This window comes from Oryctolagus cuniculus, chromosome 18 (assembly GCF_964237555.1).
Source record: "Oryctolagus cuniculus chromosome 18, mOryCun1.1, whole genome shotgun sequence".
NCBI classification, from domain to species: domain Eukaryota; kingdom Metazoa; phylum Chordata; class Mammalia; order Lagomorpha; family Leporidae; genus Oryctolagus; species Oryctolagus cuniculus.
In genome coordinates this window covers 4,799,100-4,824,523 of record NC_091449.1, presented here as the reverse complement: position 1 = coordinate 4,824,523, position 25,424 = coordinate 4,799,100, and the positions used below count along the sequence as shown (strand labels likewise).

The 25,424-nt window shown below is 52.8% G+C and overlaps 2 protein-coding genes across 7 annotated transcripts in view; one reads left to right on the top strand and one right to left on the bottom strand.

Moving 5' to 3' along the window:
- ZNF331 (zinc finger protein 331) overlaps positions 1 to 6,364 on the top strand; it is a 32,727-nt gene extending 26,363 nt beyond the window's left edge. For all 5 annotated transcript variants that reach the window (XM_070062928.1, XM_017339380.3, XM_051841560.2 and 2 more), the window contains 2 exons: positions 14 to 140; positions 2,876 to 6,364. In XM_070062928.1, coding sequence (XP_069919029.1) covers positions 14 to 140; positions 2,876 to 4,119 — 1,371 coding nt within the window. In that variant the 3' untranslated portion in view covers positions 4,120 to 6,364. The remainder of the gene's footprint in view (positions 1 to 13; positions 141 to 2,875) is intronic.
- Positions 6,365 to 8,578: 2,214 nt separating this feature from the next.
- On the bottom strand, positions 8,579 to 18,129 carry LOC100350376 (cationic amino acid transporter 3). 2 transcript variants are annotated; one of them, XM_002723342.5, is made up of 12 exons: positions 17,985 to 18,129; positions 14,213 to 14,614; positions 12,922 to 13,080; positions 11,868 to 12,060; positions 11,627 to 11,739; positions 11,243 to 11,465; positions 11,021 to 11,160; positions 10,831 to 10,933; positions 10,164 to 10,369; positions 9,843 to 10,009; positions 8,969 to 9,077; positions 8,579 to 8,821 (listed from the first exon to the last, which is right to left on the bottom strand). In XM_002723342.5, the coding sequence occupies exons 2-12, from the start codon at positions 14,583 to 14,585 to the stop codon at positions 8,700 to 8,702; spliced, it is 1,908 nt and encodes a 635-aa protein (XP_002723388.4). In that variant the 5' UTR covers positions 14,586 to 14,614; positions 17,985 to 18,129; the 3' UTR covers positions 8,579 to 8,699. The 2 variants fall into 2 exon arrangements, with proteins under 2 accessions (XP_002723388.4, XP_051697518.2); XM_051841558.2 differs by lacking the exons at positions 10,164 to 10,369; positions 17,985 to 18,129.
- Between the last annotated feature and the right edge of the window lie 7,295 nt (positions 18,130 to 25,424).

Here is a 25,424-nt window from a genome sequence, read left to right as displayed (position 1 = left end):
GTCGCCTTTGCAGGGCTCCGTGACGTTCTCGGATGTGGCCATCGACTTCTCCCAGGAGGAGTGGGCCTGCCTGACGTCCGCCCAGAGGGACCTGTACTGGGATGTGATGCTGGAGAACTACAGCAACCTGGTGGCCCTGAGTGAGTCCTGTCCCCGGGACCCCTTCGCTGCGCGCTTCTGAAAACAGGCTGTTTGTTTCCAAGCCGCCGGGGCTTCTGGGGCGGGGCGAGCCTTGGTGACTGGGGGACAGGCAAGAAGAACGGGGGCGGGGGTGGCAGGCTCCCTGCAGAGGCTCGGGCCCCCTGGCGTCCCCGTGCCGTGGGCTGTGCCCCGTTGGTCTCGCACTGTGTTCTGTCTCCTGAGCCAGCGCTGCTGACGCTGCCGCTGCTGTCGGGCCAGGCTGGAGCGGTGGAGGTAGAGATGACCAAGCCCCTGCCCTCTGTGGCTCCTGGGAGGCGGCGGCAGCCCTCGCTGTCAGGGCTTTTTCCTTTTCTGTGGTCTGCGGCGTTCTGCGTTTGGCTGCCTGGGTGTGTGTGTGCTTCCCTCCGAAGGCACCGTGCCTGGCTGTGGCTCCTCTATGCTGTCCACACATCCTTCCCGGGGGGTCTGCCGTGGTAGGGCTCTGTTGCTTCTTCATTTATCTGCCATGTTCCTTGATAGATTTCTATTTATTTGTTTTTGGGAGACAGAGATCTCCCAGCTGCTGCTTCACTCCCCAGATGCCCGTGACAGCCAGGGCTGAACTGGGCCAAAGCACACATTTGAAGAGTGAACTAGTGAGTGAGAGATTCTCATTCTCCCTCTCTTTCTCTTTCTGCGTGTCTCTCTGCCTTTCAAATAAATGAAAATAAATAAACCCATACTCTTTTTTTTTTTTTAAGATTTTTTTTTTTCTGAAAGGCAGTTAGGAGAGACTCAGGGGCACTCCCCAAATGGCCATAACAGCCAGGGGTGGGACAAGCCAAAACCAGGAGCCTGGAGCTCCATCCGGGTCTCCCTTGGGGGTGGCAGGGGCCAGCGTTGTAACATAATGGGTAAGGCTGCCACCTGCCACACCGTCCTATGTGGGCACCAGTTCAAATCCCAGCTGCTCCACTTCCAGTCCAGGTCTCTGTTCATGTGGTGGGAAAGCAGTAGACGATGGCTCAAGTCCTTGGGCCCTTGGACCTGCGTGGGAGACCCGGAAGAAGCTCCTAGTTCCTGGCTTTAGACCAGCCAAGCTCCAGCCATTGCAGCCAACTGGGGAGTTAACCAGCGGATGGAAGAGATCTCTCTGTCTGTCCTTCTCGCTTTCTGAAACTCTGCCTTTCAAATAAATCCTTAAAAAAAATATTAAAGAGGTGGAGCAGCCAGAACTCAAACCGGAACCCATACAGGATGCCATTAGAGGCAGCAGCTTAACCTGCTGTGCCACAGCACCAGCCCTAACCCTGACTTTTCCAAGTACTCTCATGTCAATTTCAGAATAGTGTCTTCTTTGCTAATTTCATTTATAAGGACACACTGTAATGCTACATATTATGGGGTACAGTACAATATTGGATGCATGTATGTGTATGGTGATTAAATTGGGTTGTCCTCTTTGTTATGTGGACACTAAACAGCCTCTCTTGCAGCTGTTTGAAATCCAGTCATGACTTGTGAGCCTTGGTCATCCTGTTGTGCTGTACACACTAGAGGCTGCCTCTCCTCCCGTGTAGCTTCAACATGGAATCCGTTAGCCAGCCTCACTCTGCCCCTCGCCCACCACCACCCTTTTTTTTTTTTTAATATTTTATGTATTTATTTGTGAAGTAGAGTTACAGACAGTGAGCAGAAGAGACAGAGAGAGGTCTTCTGTCCACTGCCCAAATGGCCACAACAGCCAGAGCTGTGCCAGTCTGAAGCCAGGAGCTTCTTCCGGGTCTCCCACATGGGTGCAGGGACCCAAGGACTTGGGCCATCTTCTACTGCTTTCCCAGGCCATAGCAGAGAGCTGGATTGGAAAAGGAGTAGCTGGGACTAGAACCGGTGCCCATATGGGATGCCGGCACCACAGGCAGAGGATTAACCCACTGTATCATGGCGCTGTCCCCCCCCCCCGATAAGATTATTTGAAGGCAGAGTTAGAGAGAGAGAGGGAGAAGCAGAAAGAGAGATGTCCAGTCTGCCAGGGTCTCCCATATCTGTACAGGAGCCCAAAGACTGGGGCCATCTTTCACTGTTTTCCCCAGTGCGTTAGCAGGGAGCTGGATGGGAAGTAGAGCAGCTAGGACTCAAACCAGCACCCATATGGGATGCCTGCAGCAGTTTAACCCACGGAGCCACAGCACCAGCCACCGCCCTTGCTAGTGTCCGGTAACCACTGCTCTACCTTCTGCTTCCGTGACGTCGGCTCTGGTCTTCCACATAAGCACGAGAACAGGCAGTGCTGGCTGATTTCAGCCAACACTGCGTCCTCCCGCCACCCCCCCACCCCCACCCCCCGCCGTGCCACTGCAGACAACAGGGGTTCATGCCTCCTCGTGACTGAGTGAGAACTTTATACAGTTAGCCAGCTGTGTGTCCTTACTGTTTACAGTAGTTTTGTATTTGACTTTCTGGGGTTTCCCAGTATGTGATATCTCCAGAATGCACAGGTCTCTGAGGCCTGCCCAGTGGACAGTGGCGGGACGAGGCGTGCGCTTTCCTGGTGCCTCGGCAGGAGTGCCTCCGGCGTGTCTTCATTGACCGTGTGGGGCCGTGAGTGGAGTCCACAGCTTTACCACAAGCCCCGGGGGCTCCTGGTTTGTTGCGGCAGAGGCTTTGTGTTGCTACTAGAGAAGCATTTGGCTTGTGGTTATGTTTGTTTTTCTTTTTCTTTTAAAGGAAACAAAAATGTTTGTTTATTTTTCAGATCTAGAGTCAACATACGAGACAAAGAGTTTAACCATTGACAATACTGTTTACGAAATAAATTTTCCCAAAGTGAATTCAGGCATAAAAACGAAATCCTTCGGCCCTAAAGCGGTACCTAAATTACCGCGGGTCTCTCGAGAGCGAGACATCCATCCGGGGAGCATGGGCCACAAGAAGCGGCCGGCCAGCGCGGAGGGCACGGAGCCTCAGCCGCGCCAGAGGCCGCGCCAGAGGGAGAGCTCCTACGCGTGCAAGGAGTGTGGGAAGGCCTTCAGCCGCAGCTACCAGCTCACTCAGCACCAGAAAATCCACACTGGCGAGAAGCCCTACGAGTGCAAGGACTGCAAGAAGGCCTTTCGCTGGGGCAACCAGCTCACTCAGCACCAGAAGATCCACACGGGCGAGAAGCCCTACGAGTGCAAGGACTGCGGCAAGGCCTTTCGCTGGGGCTCCAGCCTCGTCATTCACAAGAGGATCCACACGGGCGAGAAGCCCTACGAGTGCAAGGACTGCGGCAAGGCCTTCCGGCGTGGGGATGAGCTCACGCAGCACCAGAGGTTTCACACGGGGGAGAAGGACTACGAGTGCAAAGACTGCGGGAAGACCTTCAGCCGCGTGTACAAGCTCATCCAGCATAAGCGGATCCACAGCGGCGAGAAGCCCTACGAGTGCAAAGACTGTGGGAAGGCCTTCATCTGTGGTTCCAGCCTCATCCAGCACAAGCGGGTCCACACCGGCGAGAAGCCCTACGAGTGTCAGGAGTGCGGCAAGGCCTTCACGCGAGTTAATTACCTCACTCAGCACCAGAAGATCCACACGGGCGAGAAGCCGCATGAGTGCAAGGAGTGCGGGAAGGCCTTCCGCTGGGGCTCCAGCCTCGTGAAGCACGAGCGGATCCACACCGGCGAGAAGCCGTACAGGTGTGCCGAGTGCGGGAAGGGCTTCAACTGTGGCTACCACCTCACGCAGCACGAGAGAATCCACACTGGGGAAACGCCCTACAAGTGTAAGGAGTGTGGGAAGGCCTTCATTTATGGGTCGAGCCTGGTTAAACATGAGAGAATTCACACAGGGGAGAAGCCCTATGAATGCAAAGAATGTGGAAAGGCCTTTAGTCATGGCCATCAACTCACACAGCACCAGAAAACTCACGCTGCAAAATCTTACACTTGCAAGGCGTGTGGGGAGGTATTTAATCACATAAGCCTTCTTAGAGAACACCAGAGAACTCACAGCAGTTGAAAAGCCTTTGAATACGCAGAGCGTCCAGAAGCCTCTATAGCACATTCACTCCTTCCTCTGCACGAGGAGGACTCATGGTGTCATTTCACGTTATGTCATCATTTGCCTTCACTGGTCATTGTCATGTCTGCTTACAAAACATCAGAAGTCGTACTAGAGGCAGACTGGGAGAGGAGAGATCACTTTTCTTAATACTCAGAGCATACCCAGTGTAGATGTTACACTGGGCAGTTGGCTTACTGAGCACACACAAGCCTACCGCTACCATTCCATCCTTATCACACCTCAGGCTCGCTCTGGGAGTAACCCTGCGGCCCTTCTCACCAGGAAAGCCTTCAGTCGTGGCCCATGCCCTGCCAGTCATCACCCCTGGCCCACCTCTGCCCCCGTGAGACACTCAGCAGACCGCTTGTCACCCTGTGCGTTACAGATGTTCCTCGGCACCTGATGATGGGTTTTGTCCTGAAAAACCCATCGTAAGATAAAAATATAAAAATTCAGAAATAACGTCTAATACACCTAACCTACCAAGCAACACAGCTCAGCCTGGCCTGACCTAACCGTTTAACACCAGCCTAAGTTGGGCAGAATCATCGAATACAAAGTCTATTCGATAAAAAATTTTGAGTATCTTGTGTAATTTATTGAATACTGCACTACAAGTGCAAGTCAGTGGTTGTACAGGTACGCTTTTGCAGCTCGTAAAGTTGAAAACCAGTGGTTGTGTAGGTCAGCTTTTGCAGCTCGTAAAATTGAAAACTCAGTGGTTATAGGATTTGCTTTTGCAGCATCGCAAAGTTGAAAACCAGTGGTTGTGTAGGTCAGCTTTTGCAGCCCGTAAAATTGAAAACTTAGTGGTTGTAGGATCTGCTTTTACAGCATCGCGAAGTTGAAAACCAGTGGTTGTGTAGGTCAGCTTTCGCAGCATCGTAAAGTAAACTCAGTGGTTGTAGGGCCCGCTTTCGCAGCACTGTAAAGTAAACTCAGTGGTTGTAGGGCCCGCCTTCGCAGCACTGTAAAGTAAACTCAGTGGTTGTAGGGCCCGCCTTCGCAGCATCGTAAAGTAAACTCAGTGGTTGTAGGATCCGCTTCTGCAGCATCGTAAAGTAAACTCAGTGGTTGTAGGGCCCGCTTCTGCAGCATCGTAAAGTAAACTCAGTGGTTGTAGGGCCCGCTTTCGCAGCATCGTAAAGTTGAAAAAGCAGTGGTTGCACAGAAACACTTCTGCACTGTCGTGAAGTTGAAAACTCAGTGATTATAGGATACGCTTTTGCAGCACCGTGAACTAAGTGGTTATAGGATCTGCTGTCGCAGCATCGTAAAGTTGAAATATCAGTGGTTTTACAGGTACGCTTCTGCAGCATCGTAAAGTTGAAAACTCAGTGGCTGTGTGGGTAGAACTTGTACCACCGTAAAGCTGAAAAATCGTAAGTTGAACCATCGTAATTCGGAAGCATCTGTATTTGTGAAATGTACGTTATGTGCATTGTTTGTACATAGGGATGATCACTTCTGCTTAAGACTGCCCTCGTGGAAATTAAATGGTACATGTAGAAATTACATGTTAAACTAAATGTTCGGTACACTTCTCGAAAGTCCATCCGGAGTATTGTGTAAGTTCCGTTCACATTACCTGTTCTCTTGCTCATCACCATTACTGTTGACACTAGTGAGGTATTACAAGACACCCGTGGCCCCCAGTGGGTGCAGCGAGTTTAGGGAAGGTCAGACCTCTAGAAGAAAAGGTAGATTCCTGTACCACAACCTTGGGTTAGACAGTTTCTTAGTACACAGAAGAACCCAAACATGATGAAAACCTGGGTTCATCGGGTGACACCATTAAGACAGGGGAAAGGCAGGAAGCAGACTTGGAGAAGATATTCTACATGTACCTGACGAAGGACTCACATAGAAAATAAACGTTAATGAATCCGTGAATGGAAGATTAGGCACTTGGCAGAGATCACCAAGTGACCAGCGAGCAAGCGAGAGAACAAAGCAGAACCAGTGTGACGTCGCTAGGCAGTCACTAGAATGGCCAAAGGTAAAGTCGCAGTGGCTTAGAAAGGGAAGTCGAATGTCTCGACAGAACACAAAGCGAGCGAGGTGACGGGTATGTTCATTGACTTCACTCGAGTGTCCCGCGTTGTATGCGTGTGTTAAAATACCTCCTTGTACTTGATAAATGTAATACATTTATATTTGTCTATTAAAGATATTAATAAAGAAGCTTTTAAAATCACAAGTGAGCAGGGGCCTGAGTAGACTTTGCATGGAATTGGGGGTCGGGGCCCAGGCCTTGTGTAGCCTCCTGAGGGAAAGCTGGGGCTCAGGAGCTGGGGGAGGGGGCAGGGCTGAAGCAGTGGCCAGAGAGCCTTTCCATGGGGACTGTCATGGGAGGTCAGCAAAGGGCCGCGAGGGACCTCGGGCTATGGTCATGTCGGGTGGGTCCTAAGCCTTCATGTCTGGCTGAGGATGTGGATCCAATAGGGAGCGTTTTTGGGTGGGGCGGGGGTGGTGCCCGATGCAACTTTCAGAGCTGAGCGTCTTTGTGCCCTGGGCTTTGGGGCCCTTCAGCAGTCGTCCTCACGGGCGTGGTGACCCATTCTGTGGGCACAGTGCCAGCGTTCTCCAGAGGAGCCCCGGAGCCACCACCCCATCTCGGTTTGTTTTACCAAGATGATACCCGGGCTGGGTACTACAGCTCTGGTGGCCCAAGGGTACCACCCATGCCGGTGAGGTCATAATGCAGATGGCATGGAGGAGGGGTGCGTGTGGCAGAGAAGGCCCTCTTAAAGTCCCCACGAGAGCTACATGGATCCCAGGGCAGTGACCCAGCACCAGGCCCTGCCACCTCATCACAGTGGGGACCAGGCTTCCAACACATACCTCAGGGGACACATGGGAACCACAGCAGGTAGGCACTGCCCTTCCAGGCTTTGTGCACGAACCTGGGAGACGGGTGGGGCAGGCAGGGATGGAGGGTGAGGTGGGAAATGGGTGATGGGAGGGAGCAAGGGCCCTGAGAAGCAGGCCTTGTCCAGAGGCCTCAGGTGAACACAGCCCAGCCGGGGTGGACAGCGCCCACTGCCTGGAGGAAATGTGAGAAATTCAAACAGCAAAACCCTAACCCACAGTAGCCTAAGGGGTTACTGTGGGTGGTGACCACAAAAGGCCCCGAGGCCTCACTGGCTTCTGCCTCAGGTGCCCGGGGCTGCTCAAAACCTGAGGACACGGCCTGGGGTTCTGACTGCTTTTGTGAGGGGCTTGGGTGCTGGACCAGAGAGCCTGACCTCAACAGGACCCCCTCAGAGCATGCAGTGCAGCTGCGGGGAGAAAAACGGGTGTCTCAGGCACCTGCACAGATCTGACAGACGAGGCCTCACCAACGACCATCTCCCAAGCCAGAGCCAGCCCAGAAAACCAAAGCACGGGGCCTGGGGTTTTGTTTTTCCATCTGCTGATTCCTCAAATGACAATGGCTGAGGCTGGTTCAGACCAAAGCCGAGGGCCCGGCACTCCATCCAAGTCTCCGACATGGGTGGAGGGGGTCCAAGCACGTGGGCCACCTCCCACTGCTTTCTCTCCCAGGTGCATCAGCAGGGTCAGAAGTGGAGTAGCTGAGACTCTCCAGTGTGGGACGCTGGCTTTGCAAGTGGCAGCCTAACCCTATTTGATGTCACATATGCAGTTATCCCAGGATATCTATAGGGATCGGGGTGGGGGGGTGTCCAGAGCCCCCTGCAGATACCAAAATGCACGGCCACTTAAGGCCACCTGTAAGTGAGCGTGTCTGCACACAGCCTAGGTGCATCTTCTTCCGCACTCGGCATTGCCTCCACGCGCTGGGACACCGGCTGTGGCACTGCTGTCACCACAGAAGCAGTGCCATTTATTTATTTATTTATTTATTTGACAGGCAGAGTTAGAGACAGAAAGATCTTCCTTCCATTGGTTCACCCCCCGAAATGGCCGCTACAGCCAGCATGCTGTGCCAATCCGAAGCCAGGAGCCAGGTGCTTCCTCCTGGTCTCCCATGCGGGTGCAGGGCCCAAGCACTTGGGCCATCCTCCACTGCACTCCCGGGCCACAGCAGAGAGCTGGACTGGAAGAGGAGCAACTGGGACAGAATCCAGCGCCCCTACCTGGACTAGAACCTGGGGTGCCAGCGCCACAGGCAGAGGATTAGCCAGTGAGCCGCAGTGCCGGCCAGCAGTACCCTTTCTCCACACTTCTCCAACCTGCAGCGGCTGGGTCTGTGGCGGCAGAGCCCACTGCAATCTGAGCCCACTGACCCTCGGGTTGGATGACGTCTGAGAAACAAACCCGCGTGGAAGGACTCTTCTCCACCGCGGCACCTCATCAAAGTCTCCAGCAAAGCCGCAGTCGGCTTCCTGTCTTCTCAGCACCTGTGCGGTCCACGGTGCGTGCACACATCAAAATATCACGCTGGACATCATAAATATAGATTTTTATTTGTCAACTTAAAAAAATAAGTTAGTCTCTGAAAAATAAAAAAAGTAAACACACTCTGCTCACAGACCGCCCAGAGCCGCCGGCCCGGGATCCCGCTTCTTGGCTCAAACGACCTCAGTATCAGGAGAGCTTTCGCCCGGAGCCTGGGGGCTGGAGTCTGGCGGCTGCCGATCATTCTTCTCCTCCAAGCTGTGTCGGATCCCATATCCAAAATAGATGGCAAATCCTAGCGGGGAAATGAGTCGGTGAGGTGGGAGCAAGGCAGGGGTCTCTCCTCCGACGAGGCCCAAGGGGACCTATCGTCTCAGCCTGTCACGGAGAGGTGGCGGGAAGAGGCATCCAAGAGGCCTCTTTTCCCTGGACAGCCACTCACCAATCGCCATCCAGACTGCAAACTGGGCCCAGGTCCTGCCGGCCATCTGCATCATCAGGTAGAGGTTCACAAAGATGCTCACCAGCGGGAGGACGGGCAGGGCAGGCGCCTGCGGGCAGACGGGAGCCCGTGCACAACATTAATTATGTAAATAATCCCTCCCCTCGACCGGTTCTGTCATGCAGACTAAACGCTAATCTGGTGGATGTACTTGGTTTAATTACCAGAGGGGGTGGCACTGTGGCACAGGTGAAGCTGCCGCCCACATGCCCACATCGCCAACAGCCCATTCAGGTGCTGGTTTGAGTCCCAGCTGCTCCACTTCCTATCCAGCTCCCTGCTGGGGCACCTGGGAAAGCAGCAGCAAAAGTTGGCCCAAGTACTTGGGCTTCTGACGCCCCGGTGGGCGAGCTGGATGGAGTTCCAGGCTACCAGCTTCAGTCCGGCCCACCCCTAACTGTTGTGACCATTTGGGAATAAACTAGCAGATGGAAGGTATCTCTCTCCCCAACTCTGCCTTTCACAATGCATGAATCTTTATATTATTAAAATGTATTCTCAGCTGTTTTCCATTTTTAATTTGTATTCACTGGTGTAAAAGGCACAGTGACAGACGGCAAGAGACAGAGATAGATGTCCCACGCGCCCCAGTTGCCTGCAGCACCCAGGGCTGGAGTGAACCCAGGTCACAGGACATCCCAGAGGGATGGGCAACGGGCTTAGCCACAGGGCATCGCATGGGGCGGGGAATTCAGGGAATGGGCCCTGATCTTAGCAGCCCCGCTCCGCCTTCCTGGGCCGGGTGAGTGTTGGACCAAGGTAGGCAGAGTTCGGTGACTCAGGCTGGGTTGTGGAGGAGCACGGGATCACTCACCTTGAAGTAGAGAGGGGTGGCATTCTGGGGCTGTCTCCAGACAACAAGAGTGAGCCCCAAAACCAGCAGCAGCAGCAGCGCAGCCACGGAGGTGCAAACGGGGTCTCCAGAGAACAAGCGCCCAGGCCACTGGGCCAGCATCAGGCTGAAGGCAGCTAGGAGGAGAACTGCAAGGGCCACGCCGGGGGCTCGGGCCAATTCCACTCCCGCAATGGCCCGCTCCCAGAAGGGCCCTCTCCCCAGCATCCCTCCCCAGCCCTGACCGTGTCCGGCACGGGGCACCCCGGAGACACACACACACACCCCCTCCCCACCGCTCACCAAGCACCGAGGCACAGCCATAGACGGCCTGGCCAGACTTCAGGCTGGGGCCTGGGTCTCCGGGGCTACACTGACTACTGAGAGTCTTCGAGGAGCCTGCGTCAGAGGTGCCCTCCGGGGCCAGTGCTTCTGGCTGGCCAGGCTTCATCTCAAGCTCTTGCCCACCTGTCTTCTCACTCTCGCGTATATTCTGGTCTGGTTGGTACCTGAATGGGAGGTATTCTGATACTGAGGGGCCAGCTTCGTGGCGCACCTGCATCCCTCGAGAACCAGTCCGAGTCCTGGCTGCTCTGCTTCCCATGCCGCTCCCTGCTAATGCGCCTGGGAAGGCAGCAGTCAATGGCCCCGGGGGGAGACCCACGGGGCCAGTGTTGTGGCATAAAAGGCTAAGCCTGCGCCTGTAGTGTGGGCATGCTAGTTCGAGTCCCGGCTGCTCCACTTCCGGTCCCGCTCCCTGCGAATGCACTTGGGAAAGCCACAGAGGATGGCCCAAGTGCTTGAGCCCCTGCCGCTCACGTGGGAGACCCGGAAGAAGCTCCTGGTGCCTGGCTTTGGCCTGGTCCAGCCAAGTGGTTGCAGCCATTTGGGGAGTGAACCAGTGGATGGAAGATCTCTCTCTCTCTCTCTCTCTCTCTCCCTCTCTCCCGGCCCCCTGGTGGAGTCTCACCTGAGGACAAGAACAGAGAAGGCCACCAAGGAGTAGGACAGCAGGGTCCCAATGGACGTGAGGTCCACAAGATCGCCAAGCTCGAACAGGAATGCCATGACCGCTGGCGTGGGGACAAAAACACAAGAACATGAGGGCCGGCGGGGAGGAGCCGGGAGGCAGCGCGCCTGCCAGGCTTGCAGGCCCTCACCTGCGACCACTCCGGACACGGCCGTGGCCAGCGCGGGCATGCGCGTGCGCGGGTGGATCCTGGCCAGACTGCGGAAAAGCAGCCCGTCCTCCGCCATGGCGTAGATGACCCGCGGCATGGGGAACATGGCGCCCAGGAGGCTGGAGGGGAGGAGATGGACGTGAGGGGCCGCTGGGGGCCGCGGCGCAGCCCCCAGGGCCGGGAGAGGAGCTCCGCACCGACCTGGAGGACAGGGCGCACAGGGTGCCCACGGCCACCGCGTATCTGACCGGGGCCCACCCGACGTGCACGAAGGCCTCGGGCAGGGGGCTCTCGACGTGGATCTGGTAGTAGGGCACCATGAGGGTGAGCGCCGCGGACACGCCGAAGTAGGCCAAGAAGCAGATGAAGAGCGAGATGGCGATGCCCAGAGGCGTCGAGCGCTGCGGATTGCGCGCTTCCTCCCCTGCGGGGTCAAGGCTGGGTCAGCGCAGGCGCAGCAGGGTCGCGTGACGCCTCTGCGCGTCCACCGCGCCTGCGCGGGAAGCCCGCGGGTCCAGTGGCGGCACCGGGGCTCGAGCCCGCGCGTCCCTGAGGTGGCCGCCCCTGGGGCCCTTTCCGCGTTACCCGTGGTGGCGATGCAGTCAAAGCCGATGAAGGCAAAGAAACACGTGGCCGCCCCCCGGAGAATCCCGTCGAAGCCGAAAGGCACGAAGCCCCCGGCGCCCAGAGGGCCCAGGCTGTGGAGACAGGGGGGAGGGGGAGGGGTGTTCTTCAGCCAGAGCCACGGGGACGCGGCCACAGCTCCCTGTGGCCCAGGAGGGCCGCTGCTAATGTGGTCAGCTCCGCCCGCCCCTGCCCCGCTAACCTGGAGCTGTTGTGGCCAGAGCTGTTGAGGGCCACGGCCACGGCGCGGCTGTAGTCCAGCTCCGTGAGCCTCCAGTTGTGCAGCTCCCCCTTGATGAAGCCGGAGACGGTGACGCCGCCCAGCACCAGAAGGTTCACGCCGGTGAACGCCTTGGTGACCAGGGCCGACTCGCGAGCGCCCAGAGCCAGCAGTCCTGCAGAGACGCCGGAAAACAGTGACCCCAGGGACAAGGCGGCCGCGCGGGCTGGCCGGGACTGCTTCGCAGGTACGGTGGATGGAAAGGGCCCCGACCCAGGCGGGGGCAGTCGGGGACACAGCACCCTGAAGGCACTGAATGCCAGTGCATCGTATACTTGGAAAGGGTTAAACCTCACTCTAGGGCATCGATGCGTTCGACTCTCCAAGAAATGTGCACAACATACGCTGATCAAATCAGGGGAACTCTTCCCTCTGCTTGTCAAAAGTGTTTAAATTTCAAGTATGTTTTATGTTAACATTTCATAAAAGGGGGGGAGGTGTGGCCATTTGGTGCAGTGGCTGAGATGCCATGTGGGCCGCCCGCACCCCATGTCAAAGGGTTCAAATCCCAGGTACTCTCCCTCCACTCCAGTTTCCCATTAATGCACCCCTGGGGAGGCGGCAGCGGGCATCTGCCACCCACGTTGGAGATGGATACTGAGTGCCAGGCTCTTGCCTTCATCATCGCCCAACGCTAGCTGTTTCTGGTGTTTGGGGAGTGAAACAGCAGACAGGGAGTCTGTCTTACAGAATGAGAATAAATCCTTAAATCTTTTAAAAACAAATTTTGGTCTCGGTAGGAAGGAAACTGAGTGTTTCTCAGCGGAGGAGTGATTTTGACTCCCAGGAGACCTCCTCGTTGGCAGAGTCTGGGCGGGTGTCCCTGGCACCGTGTCTAAGGCCAGGACACTGCTCGGCATCGTGCGATGCCCAGCTGCCCCAGGAGCAGAACCAGCCCTGGAGCCTGGCCTTCCTGCATCCCTGCCTCCCCCCTCCAGGCCCCACTGCTCCCAGCTCATCCCTGCCCCTGCCTTACCTGTGAGGAGCAGCACCAGCCCCAGCGCAAAGAAGTCTGGGTACGAGGCCAGGACGTGGGGCACATGCAGGGGGAAAGTGCCCTGCAGGGCCCTGGCCATGTAGCCCCCGATGAGGTTATCGAAGGAGGTGCTCCAGGCCCGGGCCACGCTGGCTGCACCTGTGGGAGGATGGACATTCTTTGTGAACAAAAGAGACAGAGAAACCTCGTTTCTCAAAGAGACTTTTATGGACTTTTATGAAAAAAAAAAAAAACGAAATAGCCAATCTCCAAGTTTCTTTACATGGGGTGGGGACAAGCAGAGACAAACATTAGAAAAATGGGTACACTGGTGCTGCCATCAGTGGTACAGCAGATTAAGCCACTGGCTTCTGTGCTGGCATCCCCTGAGCCTCAGGTTCAAGTCCTGGCTGCTGCATTTAAGATCCAGTTCACACAACTGGGAAAGCAGTAGATGATGGCCCAAGTACTTGGGTCCCTGCCCCCATGTGGGATACTGGAATGGAGTTCCTGATTGCTGGCATCACCCTGGCCCAGCCCCAGCCCCAGTCATGGCCTTTAGGAAGTGAACCAGAGGATGGAAGATCAATCTCAATCTCTCTCAATCTCTCTCTCTCTCTCTCTCTCTGACTTTCAAATAAAGAAACTTTAAGATAAAGAGGGGGCTGGCATTGTGGCATAGCAGGTAAAGCTGCCGCCTGCAATGCCAGCTGTATCCCTGCTGTTGGCCTAAGAAAGCAGCAGAAGATGGCCCAAGTGTCTGGACCCCTGCCAGGTGGGGAGACCCATGGGAGACCCTGATGGAGCTCTTGGCTCCTGGCTTGAGCCTGGCTCAGCACTAGCCACTGCAGCCATTTAGGGAGTAAACCAGCAGATGGAAGATCTGTCTCTCCCTCTCTCTCTCTCTCTAATTCTAACTTTCAAATAAATAAATCTTAGAAAAAGAAAAATAAATAAACAGATGTTAGGCGATACACGCTACACAAGAAAAGAAGCTGGCCAGCCGGTGGGGCCAGCTGGGAGATGAGAGTGGCAGTTTTCTTAAATGAGCATCAGGGAGAATCTCCCGAAGGTGACAGCTGAGCGGAGACATCAAAATGACGAGAAACGAGCCTCGTGGAACACGGCCCCTCATTGACAAGTGCCCCTCCCTACCTCCTCCTGCACGCTCACCCCGCAAGTAGATGACAGTAGTGTGAGAGGAAGGCTCCAGGCACCCCACTGTCCATGTCCCAAAACTCCCATCCTAAGTCCTGTGTCCCCATACCATCCACCCGTCCCATCCTCTCACCAATGACATAGGAGAGTATGAGGTTCCAGCCGGTGATGAACGCTAAGAGCTGGCCCACTGTGACATAGCTGTAGAGATATGCAGATCCAGAACAGGGAACCCGGGCCCCAAACTCGGCGTAGCACAGTCCAGACAACACAGACGTCAGGGCTGCCACCAAGAAGCAGATGACGATGGCCGGTCCAGCTTTCTCTTTGGCCACCTCCCCGGCAAGGACATACACACCGGCCCCCAGGGTGCTTCCCACACCCAAGGCCACCAGATCCAGGGTACTCAGACACCGAGACAAGCGGCTCTCGGCCTGCTCGTTTGGCTCCAGGGGCCGCCTGCGTACCAGCTTCTGACCAAACCGCCAAAGGTGCTGGCACGGCATCCTGCACGGAGTTGAAGGGCTGAGACCTGCTGTGAAAACAAGGCAGGAAGACATCAGCAACATCCACCCAATCTGGGCCTCTCTCAGCACAAGACCACCTCCACAGGGACCTTCGGGAGCCTCATTCATCTCCAGTCCTCGGCTTCAGGCATCAGTTAGACTTTCAATTCTTGGGGTTGGGCACTGTGGCACAGTGGGTAAAGCCACTGCAAAGCCACTCCATCCCATACAGGTGCCAGTTTAAGTCCAGGCTGCTCCACTGCAGATCCAACTCCCTGCTAATGTGCCTAGGAAGGCAGCAGAGGATGGCCCAAGTGCTTAGGTTCCTGCCACCCACATAGGCGACCTGGATGGAGTTCCAGACTCCTGGCTTTGGCCTGGCCCAGCCCTGGCCGTTGCAGTAACTTGGAGAGAGAACCAGGGCATGGAAGACCTGTCACTATGCCTTTCAAATAAATATGTTTTTAAAAAGATCAAAATCCTTTTCAAAGTTCTTGGAAGGTCTACTTGAGGAGACAGAAGCTTCCAGAACAATGCCTGGCACACAGTGACTTCTGGATAAGAATGGGTAAGAGATATTTTTTGCAGGCCCCTGACACTCCTCAGCTGGCTGGTTTTGTACCAGCTCCTTACTTGATCTTCCTTCCCTATAAAGCAGGGGACATCATTGTCATCATGCCCTCTCTGTGACATGTGTGCAGTGATAGTCACTCTGCCTCTCTCTGTGACCCTGCATTTCCAATAAATAAATTTCCTTAAGAATTGGATTTTTGTGGGGGCTGGTATTGTGGTGTAGTAGGCACCTATGGTGCCGGCATCCCATATAGGCACCAGTTCCTATCCCAGCTGCTCCTCTTCCGATCCAGCTCTCTGCTATGGCCTGAGAAAGCAGTGGAAGATGGCCCAAGTGCTTGGGCCCACCACCTGCATGGGACACTGGGAAGAAGCTCCTGGCTCCTGGCTTCAGATAGGCCCAGCTCCAGCTGTTGTGGCCATTTGGGGAGTGAACCAGCAGATGGAAGTCCTTTCTCTCTGTCTCTCCCTCTCTGTAACTCAACCTCTTAAATAAATAAATAAAATCTTTTTTTTTTTTAAATTGGGTTTTTGAACAGGGAAGAAAGGATATGGTGTTTGTTGGGTAGAAAAGAGTCCAGCACAGCCCCAGTCAAGATCCATTGTTTTCAGCCCCAGGGCATAAAAACAAAGGACCTGGCTCCTGCATAGAGGAAGGTAGGACTGACTTTCACTAGGTAGCAAATCTCTCCCTGATCCTTTGTGGTGTGCAGCACAGGCTGAGTATCCCGCATCCAAGACTTGGGGCCAGAGTGTTTCTGATTTGGAGGAGGCGGGTTTTAGGGTATATAGATGAGATCATATAGATGAGATTATCTGGGGTAAGGAATCCAAGCCCAAATACAAAACCTACTGTCTTGTATACTCCTCCTACACAGACCCTGGAGGTAAATTAACATGATATTTTTACTGCTCCTGCTTTGTTTATTTACTCTATTTATTTGAAGGGCAGAAAGATCATTCTGCTGGTTCAATCCCCAAATTCTTCAAAATCTGAGGTTGAGCCAAGCTGAAGCCAGGAGCCAGGAACTCCATCCATGTTTCCCATATCAGAGAGTAACTTACAATACCTTATGCAACATAAGTGCTGTATAAATAGTCATGCTGCACTGTTTAGGGAATAAAGACAAGAAAATGTAGATGTTCGGGTCAGGCACAACCTTTTTTCAAATAGTTTTGATCCAGGGTTGGTCAAACCCAGGGGTCCAGAGCTCTGACTGTAGAGACAGATGGATGACACACATGCTGTAAGTTCTGTGCAGGGCTTGACCCTGGTAACACTACCTACCCCTGAGTCCCAAAGGGAGTCGCAGCCTCCAGACACCCCTGCAGCCCCACCAACTCAGACAATCCCTCTGGCTGTGTACTCAGCACACAGGTCATGAAGAGTTAAAATTGTATATGTGCGGGTGCAAAAAGTTAAGCTTACAGGTTATACCTTCCTGGTACAGCTGTGAAAATAAGACAGAGTGAAGTAGCACCTTGACAGTAGGGACTCCATTTTGGAACACTTGAGACTCCATTCTGAGAAAGCACCCCCCCACTGTGAGACTCTGGTCTGAAACTATGATCTCAAATAGTCGGACAATAGCAATACACTACATCACCCTTGGCAACGCACAAAAACCCCCTAGCATGATTGCTCAAGCTTAAAAAATAAAAAGGTTACACCTGTGTTACCTGAGCTAATAATGAAAATGTATTTTGTCTATGTCTTAAGATCATAATTGCTGATTGTAAGATATTAGCAACCACTTAGCAACCGTGTATTCTCTTCCCCCTCCTGATTTTGCGGGTTTTGCCTTTATAAACCCTAACCTTTGGTTATTCGGGGCTGCTCTGCTCATGATGATCAGACAGCCCCAGCATGCTGGATAATCAATAAAACTTCCCTGTGCTGTTTGCATAAGAGACATGTCTCTTGGTGACGTTTTTCGGGCGGTCGACTCTAACAGTCACAAGTGTGTCCCCACCCTGCTTCCAGAGCTTCTGACCCACTGGATAGAAGCTGAGAATCCTACAACCCCCTCGCCATAGCCCCAGGTTCAAATAATCAGCAGGAGCTCACAGGCCTGGGCAGGGGGGCGGGGGGCACTGCCCATACATCTACCAGTTTATGATAGAGGGCATGTCAGCTCAAGTAAGCAGCCTGATGAGAGACATTGGGGGAGGTCTGGAGGGGTGCAGAGCACAGGAGCGGCTTTTATTCCCGCGGACCTGAGATGCCTCCCATCCCCCACATCTCCACCTGGAGGGCTCCCCAGACCCTGCCCCAGTGAGTTTTTATGGAATGTTCATTACACAGGCATGATTAACACGTGGACAACCACATAGGGAGATGATTGTACGAGAATAGTGTGAGCCGATCACACAGACCAGTGGGGAAACCCAGCCTGGCCTGTCTGTCCAGATTCTTCCTGGCCTCTCCCAGCAGCATTCCTGATTCCCAGGTATGGAGCAGGACCTCTTCTCAAATGGGCGGCTTGGGACCAACTACCAGACCAGGCACGTGATAATTGCTTCCTGGCCAGCTCCAGGACAGAAAGGCAAGGGAAGGCTGCTCTGTGGCCCACGTTGGGGAACAGAAACCCCAGTTCCTAAGACCTGTCTTGAAGGGGACACTGGACAGAAACATCCATTACACCAGTGTCAACCCTTTCTCCCAGACCCAGCTCCACACCCCCTAGCTTCCATCCAGAAACAGGTCCTTCCGCCCGAGCACGGGGCCATGCTGATGTAAGCAGCATGCCGCATTGCAGTCGTCAGAGTGCCTGAGCCCGCATGCCCCATGCCCCGTGTCCTGCTGCGACCTTGCCCAGGACTTACCGAACTCCTAGAGTCCCTGAAGCAGTCCCTGGAGTGCTGGGGAGACCGACGTGGGTGCCTGTGCACTGAGACAGTCTGGAGCTGACGGATCAGCAGCAAAGGCTCCCACCTGAGGCTCAAATTAACTCCTGGGAGGTGCCTGGTGGAGAAGGTGGGGAAGGGCGGGGCAGAGCGTGTAGGTGATGCCATCAGACGTCGACACTGTGATTCCAGCAGAGGGATGGTTCTACAGTTTTTTAAAAAAATAAATAAATGATTCTTTTATTTATTTGATAGGCAAAGGGACAGGGAGAAAGGGAAAGGAAGAGAAAGAGCTTCCACCTGCTGGTTCACTCTCCAAACGGCTGCAACAGCCAGGATTGATCCAGGCTGAACCCAGGAGCCAGGAACTTTATCTGGGTCTCCCATGTGGGTGGCAGAGGCCCAAGTACTTGCATCATCTTCTGCTGCCTTCCCAGACACATTAGCCAGGAGCTGGATTAGAAGTGCAGCAGTTGGGACTCAAACCAATGCTTATACGGGATGCTGGAACCACTGTGAATGCTGTAGCTTTTCAGGAGGAGAAGGCTTCACTCCATCCAGAAAATATGCAGGTTATCACAATCCACAATATCACAATATGCAGATATTCGCAATCCAAAATATTTGAAGATGCTCGGACGGTCCTTATAGCGTGGTTGCGTCCCATGCCCCATCTTCAAGATTTTCTGGGATGTTGTAAGGGAGAAAATGAGAAATGGTCCCCTCCTCTCCTATCACAGAGATCGCCATCTCCTGTGTCTTTGTTACATGGTTAATGTCCAGCTGTGATGGGTCATCTCGTGGGGGCAGTTTGGAACGTGTCCTATGAAGTCATGTGCCGCCCCTACTGGCCATCATGACTCTGCCTCACATGCGTATTCTCCCTAGGAATCTACCACCTGTTTCCACTATTCACATTCAAAAATCCCATCACAGAATTATACTGTGATAGAATTCTCAAACTTCTCATCGATTGATCTTTTCTGTTCCGTAAGAAGTCTGCATGATGACTTTAATCAGAGGCCTGATTAGCATAATGATGCACTTAAAGGGTGCTTCTCAAGCTTCTGTAGCTCTTAAAAATATATTTATTTACCTGAAAGGCAGAGTTACAGAGAGAGAGGGAGAGACAGAGCCATCTGCTAGTTCACTTCCCAAATTGCCACGAGGGATGGAACCAGGCTAGTCCAAAGCCAGGCACCAGGAGCTTCTTCGGGTCTCCCACATGGATGCAGGGGCTCAACCATTTGGGCCATCTTCTACTGCTTTCCCAGGCCATAGCAGAGAGCTGGATCAAAAGTGGAACAGGACCCACATGTGATGCCAGCACTGCAGGCGGCATCGTACCTGCTGTGCCACAGTGCCAGCCGCCATCTTTCGTAATTATTTACTTATTTATTTTAGAGGCACAGAGAGACTAAAAGAACTCTCATCCATTGATTCATGCCCCCAAATGCCCACAACAGCCAGGGGTAGGCTAGGCTGAAGCCAGCTGGGAACTCAGAAGTTAACCTGCTACACTACAACACTGGCCTCTATCTACCATTAAAAAAAAAAAAAAAGGCAAAAAAACACCTTGAGATGCTGTATCAAAAATCGGAAGTTCAACACCTGAGCTGATATTGACTATCACCATAAGTCATCAGTAAACAGTGCTGTCAGATTTGATATGGGAAGATCCGGAAGATGTGCTGTGCAGATGGATCATTCGCAAACCACAGCAACAGGATTACAGGACACTCCTTCACTGGGTAAGGAAAACGAAGTCAGCTGAGAGCATCGCAGCCTCGGACTGAAAAACAAGGAGGGAAAGATCAAGACGTCGTGATTAAGCACCTAGCAGGAAAAATGTTTCCAGAAATCAAGAGAGACTGATGCAGGGTCAGGTGTGTGTGACTCGGGGTGAAGCCACTGTTTGTGATGCCCATATCCCATACAGGAATGCTGATCTCAATCCTGGCCACTCTGCTGCTGATCCAGATCCAGCTTCCTGCTGATGTACCTGGGAAGGAGCATTGGATGGCTCAAATGCTTGATACAGATGGAATTCCCCGCTCCTGGCTCTGACCTGGCCCAGCCCTGGCTGTTGTGGGCATTTGGGGAGTAAACCAGCAAAAGGAAGCTCTCCCTCTCTCTCCTTGTCTGTCCCCTCTGTTTCTGTCTCTTTTTGTCACTCTTTCAAGTAGATGAAAATAAATAGACATTAAAAATGAAAGCCATTGGTCTGTTTCTGGTGACACAGGTATACCGATGACCCCACAGGTGATCTGGTGATGCTTCAATGCATGCTGTGAAAAAAACACAGGCACTCTGTCAAGGGATGGGCTCCAATAAGCCTTTCTTCTGTGCCATGCCATTAAGATCACACAATCACACACCAGCATGGCCAAGTTGTTCATCCATACATTTTTTTTTTTTTTTTTGACAGGCAGAGTGGACAGTGAGAGAGAGAGACAGAGAGAAAGGTCTCCCTTTGCCATTGGTTCACCCTCCAATGGCCGCCACGGCCGGCACGCTGCGGCCGGCGCACAGCGCTGATCCAAAGCCAGGAGCCAGGTACTTCTTCTGGTCTCCCATGGGGTGCAGGGCCCAAGCACTTGGGCCATCCTCCACTGCACTCCCTGGCCACAGCAGAGAGCTGGCCTGGAAGAGGGGCAACCGGGACAGAATCTGGTGCCCCGACCGGGACTAGAACCCAGGGTGCCGGTGCCACAAGGTGGAGGATTAGCCTATTGAGCCGCAGCGCCAGCCGTTCATCCATACAAACAAAGGCTTATGATCTGGGTTGAAGAGATATTTTAAGATCCCTGAAGTTTGGGTGTGACAAGACGAGAAATAAACACGAAGCCCTTCTACTGCAGACCTCAGCATGAAGGTTGCTCAAAAAAAAGCACCTGCGTGGTTGAGTTGTTTGCTGAACCCTGTGGATTTCAAGGAAAAGCATGTTGACTTACAGAAATAACTAGTAGACTAATCACTGTGACTCAGACTTGACATTTGGCAAACACTCTTAAAAATGAAAGTGGCTTTTCAAAGAAGTGCCAATATGTGTTGCTAACAATAACATTTGAGCTTTCACATGAAAATCAGAATGTTGGAAAAACCTTTAACCCTTTTCAAGAACATGATAGCTTCCCAATATTTAAAGACCATAGTGATGTTTATGGGACAATTAATGAATGCACTGTTGTTCATATTTCATCATGAAATGCATCAATGCTTAGAAACTATAACTCAGAATACAGTAGTTTCCAAAGGACAAAATAAGCAGTGGGTAAAAGATTTATTCAAACCACAAACAAACCAATGGATTTTTTTAAAGATTATTTATTTGAAATGCAGAGTTACAGAGAGATTGAGACAGAGAGAGATCTTCCATCTGCTGGTTCACTCTCAGATGGCCACAACAGCCGGAGCTGAGCCAGGCTAAGCCAGGAGCCAGGAGCTTCTTCCAGGTATCCCACGCAGGTGCAGGGGCCCAAGCATTTGGGCCATTTTCCACTGCTTTTCCAAGCCATAGCAGAGCTGCATTAGAACAGGGGCAAATGGGACTCGAACCAGCGCCCAAACGGAATGACAGCGCCACAGGCAGAGGATTAACCTGCACCACAGTGCTGACCCCAGCAGGAAGCTTTAATAGGGAGAGGAGCAAGGACTGTACCCAGGCAATCTGATGTAGGACCCAGGTGTGGTAAACAGTGTCTTAATTCCCAGGCCAAATGCCAGCCCCACTTATTTTCAGTTAGAACCTGAATCATCAAGGAGGGTGGGAGGGAGAGAGGTGGAGGGAGGACTGGAAAATTATTGTATTTTTAGAATTGTATCCACAATCACCTTGACTCTGTTACAAACTAAAATAATGCATAAAAAAGAAATGCCCCTTCCTGGATTGACCTGCGGATGGATGTGGAGACTTAGGGTTGCTGGAGACCTTTTGCTGTTGAGGTCTCATCTTCACATACACATTGATCGACAGACTTTTAAGGTCTGTTTGTTTATTTATTATTTGTTTGAAAGGCAGAACAAGAGAGTGAGAGGTATCTTCCATCGCTGGTTCATTCCCCAAATGTCTACAACAGCTGTGACTGGGCCAGGCCAAAGCCGTAGCTTGGAACTCCATCCAGATTTCCCACATGAGTGGCAGGGGCTCAGGTACCTAGGCCATCTTCCACTGCTTCCTCAGGCGTATCAGCAAGGAGCTGGATCAGAAGTGGAGCAGGCCGGCGCCGCGGCTCACTAGGCTAATCCTCCACCTGTGGCACTGGCACCCCAGGTTCTAGTCCCGGTTGGGGCGCCGGATTCTGTTCTGGCACCCACATGGGAAACCAGGAGAGGCACCTGGCTCCTGGCTTCGGATCGGCTCAGCACGCCAGCCGTAGCGGCCACTTGGAGGTTGAACCAACAGAAGGAAGACCTTTCTCTCTGTCTCTCTCTCTCACTGTCTAACTCTGCCTGTCAAAAAAATAAATAGAATTACACAGAGAGGAGAGGCAGAGAGAGAGAGAGGTCTTCCATCCGATGGTTCACTCCCCAATTGGCCACAACTGCTGGAGCTGTGCCGATCTGAAGCCAGGAGCCAGGAGCTTCTTCCAGTTCTCCCAAGTGGGCATGGGGGCCCGTGGACTTGGGCCATCCTCCACTGCCTTCTCAGCCACATCAGCAGGGGGCATGCAGTTCTCGAACTGGTGCCCATATGGCATTCCAGCATATCATGTGGAGGCTTCACTTGCTACACCACAACACCAGCCCCTCTGCTGCTTTCATCCACTAGGCTGGAAGCCATTTATGCTTTTAAGTGAGTTGTGGCTGCCACGGGTCTCCATCAGACAAGAATAGGTCATCAAGATGAAGACAGAGAACCTCAATACATAAGGGCAGGCACCTACCCAGCTTCCGCCCACAAGTGTCAGCAGCACCCCCACCCCACTGAGATAAACAAAACCATCTCCAGACCAAAACTATTGAGGGACAGAATGTCCCAGGCTAGGAGCCACTTGGCTGGGTCTAAAACAGCACATACTGTCATCTAGTCGGGGAGAGTTCTCAAATGTTCTGCATTTGTTTCAGGACAAGGAGTCAGACATTCAGACTTCAGCAGGGAAACACAAGGTAGACCCACATCCCACCCACCAGTGGGGGCGTGGTCAGATGCAGAGGGAAAACCATAGCCTAAGGCATAGACTTGGAGACATCACAACACACGAACCATTCCTTCCAGCAGGAATGGGCAAATGGATTATAGGCTAGGATTAGAGCTGTCATGACCAGGCCCTGAGACAGTTAATCCAGTGACATTCTGGGAGTAGTGGTCAATCTCCTTCTCCAGACGGCCCCCCTCTAGGTCCACCGAGAGCACTGCTGTCACAGCTTGCCCCAAGCAGCCTACCTCCAAGGTCAAGAACACCCTGGAACACCAACTTAATCCTCTCAAAGGTGATTAGCTAGGAGACTATGCAGGGAGCGTGGCTTACAAATCCTTATCCTTGGGTCCCACCCACAGAGATTCAAGTTGATGGGCCCTGGGGTGAGCCCCAGGCATCTTGTTTCAACTTCCCAGGCAATGAGAATACACTCCCGTGATTGAAATCCCCACCAAGACTTGTAAATACCATTCATTGGGTCTTCTGCCCCTTAAGATGCAGGTTCACCTTTGAGACGCACTTTTCCAGACTCAGGTGAGCATTTCTGAGAACATCTCATTGCAATACTGAAGAATCCCAGTATCTTATCTCAAAAGGGAAAGGAGTGAGCTACCTGGAACAGGATTTGGAATACAGAGACTTTTTTTTAACAAAGTTTTCAATGCACATGGGACAATCTAAGGTCAACCTGTAGTCCCTGGTCATATCTTCAACCCCAGGAAAAAGGGAAAATTTCTACCTGTGGCTTCAACAGTCAATGGTAGTAGCTTGAGGGAAAGCAAATCTTTGGACCTCTAATAACTGAACTTCATTTGCGACCTCTTAGTGACTTTAACTGAAATTCACATAACCTACTCAAATCATTTATTTTATTTATTTGAAAGGCAGAGTTACAGAGACAGAGATCTTCCATTGGCTGGTTCACTCCCCAAACAGCTGCAATGGCCGGGGCTGGGCCAGGCCAAAGTCAGGAGACTAGTGCAACATCCGGGTCTCCTACGTGGATGGTAGGGGCTCAAGGACATGGACCATCTTCCACTTCTCTCCCAGGCACATTGGCAGGGAGCTGGGCAGGAAGTGGAGCAGCCAGGACTGCTCCAGCACCCAAACACACTACATCAGCTTCCAGAGAGAACTTAAGGGCATTTACTATGTTCACAACATCCTACAACTACTTCTATATAATTACAGTATAAATCCCCATTAACTTGTTACCCTCACTCTGTCCATCAACAATGAATAAGCAAACCTTGTCCATCCATTCCCCAGGATTCGTCCAACCACAGAAAGGCATGAAGTGCTGGAGACACATGCAGCCATGATGAATAAACTTGAAGCAGCATGCTCAGGACACCAGAGGCCACGTGTGCAGTAGGGATTCCATTCACATGAAGTAGTCAGTCAGCAGGAAGCAAATTTCACACTGGTTTCCCACACTATCAGAGGACAAAAATACAGCTTCTAAATTGTTGCCTGGTGTCTGATTTGCCTCTGATCGAATACCTGAGGAACATATTCCCTAGGATGCTTGGAAAGGAAGCTCAGGACTGTCGCAGAATGAATGCGGCAGTGGGATGGAAAGAGAGCCGAGGGCAAGAATGGCAAGAAAAGCTGCTGGGGGGCCGGTGTCGTGGGATAAGCCACCAGCTGTGATGCTGCATCCCCTATCAGAGCGCTGGTTCTGATCAGGCACCCTGCTAGTAATGCACCTGGCAGAACAGCAGTGACTATGTGGGCCCCTGCCACCTGGAGACCCAGATGGAGCTCCAGGCTGCTGGCTTCAGCCTGGCCCAGCCACAGCCATTGCAGCCATTTGGGGAGTGAACCAGCAGATGGAAGATCTCTCTCTCTCTCTCTCTCTCTCTCTCTGTCACTCTGCCTATCCAATAAATCATTTATGTCTGATAAAGATATTTTCCTCAGAAACCTTTTTCTTTTTAAGATTTAATTTATTTATTTGAAGGCAGAGTTACAAAGAGGCAGAGGCAGAGAGAGAGAGGTCTTCCATTTGTTGGTTCACTCCCCTGATGGCAGCAATGGCAAGAGCTGCACCAGTCTGAAGCCAGGAGCTTCTTCTGGGTCTCCCACGTGGGAGCAGGGGGCTCAAGCACTTGGCCATCTTCTACTGCTTCCCAGGCCATAGCAGAGCTGGGTCAGAAGTGGAGCAGTTGGGAATTGAACCAGGTGCGTCATACAGGTTGCCGGCGCTGCAGGCAGCGGCTTTACCAGCTATGCCATAGTGCCCACTCCCCCCCAAACCTTTCATTTAAGGAATACA

Excerpts from the sequence above, each read along its gene's own strand:
- LOC100350376 (XM_002723342.5), bottom strand. The coding sequence starts at position 14,585 with ATGCCGTGCCAGCACCTTTGGCGGTTTGGTCAGAAGCTGGTACGCAGG. Across the intron at positions 11,740-11,867 it reads TCTGGCCACAACAGCTCCAG|CCTGGGCCCTCTGGGCGCCG; the intron begins GTTAGCGGGGCA and ends CTGTCTCCACAG. Across the intron at positions 9,078-9,842 it reads CCACCCCTCTCTACTTCAAG|GCGCCTGCCCTGCCCGTCCT; the intron begins GTGAGTGATCCC and ends GTCTGCCCGCAG.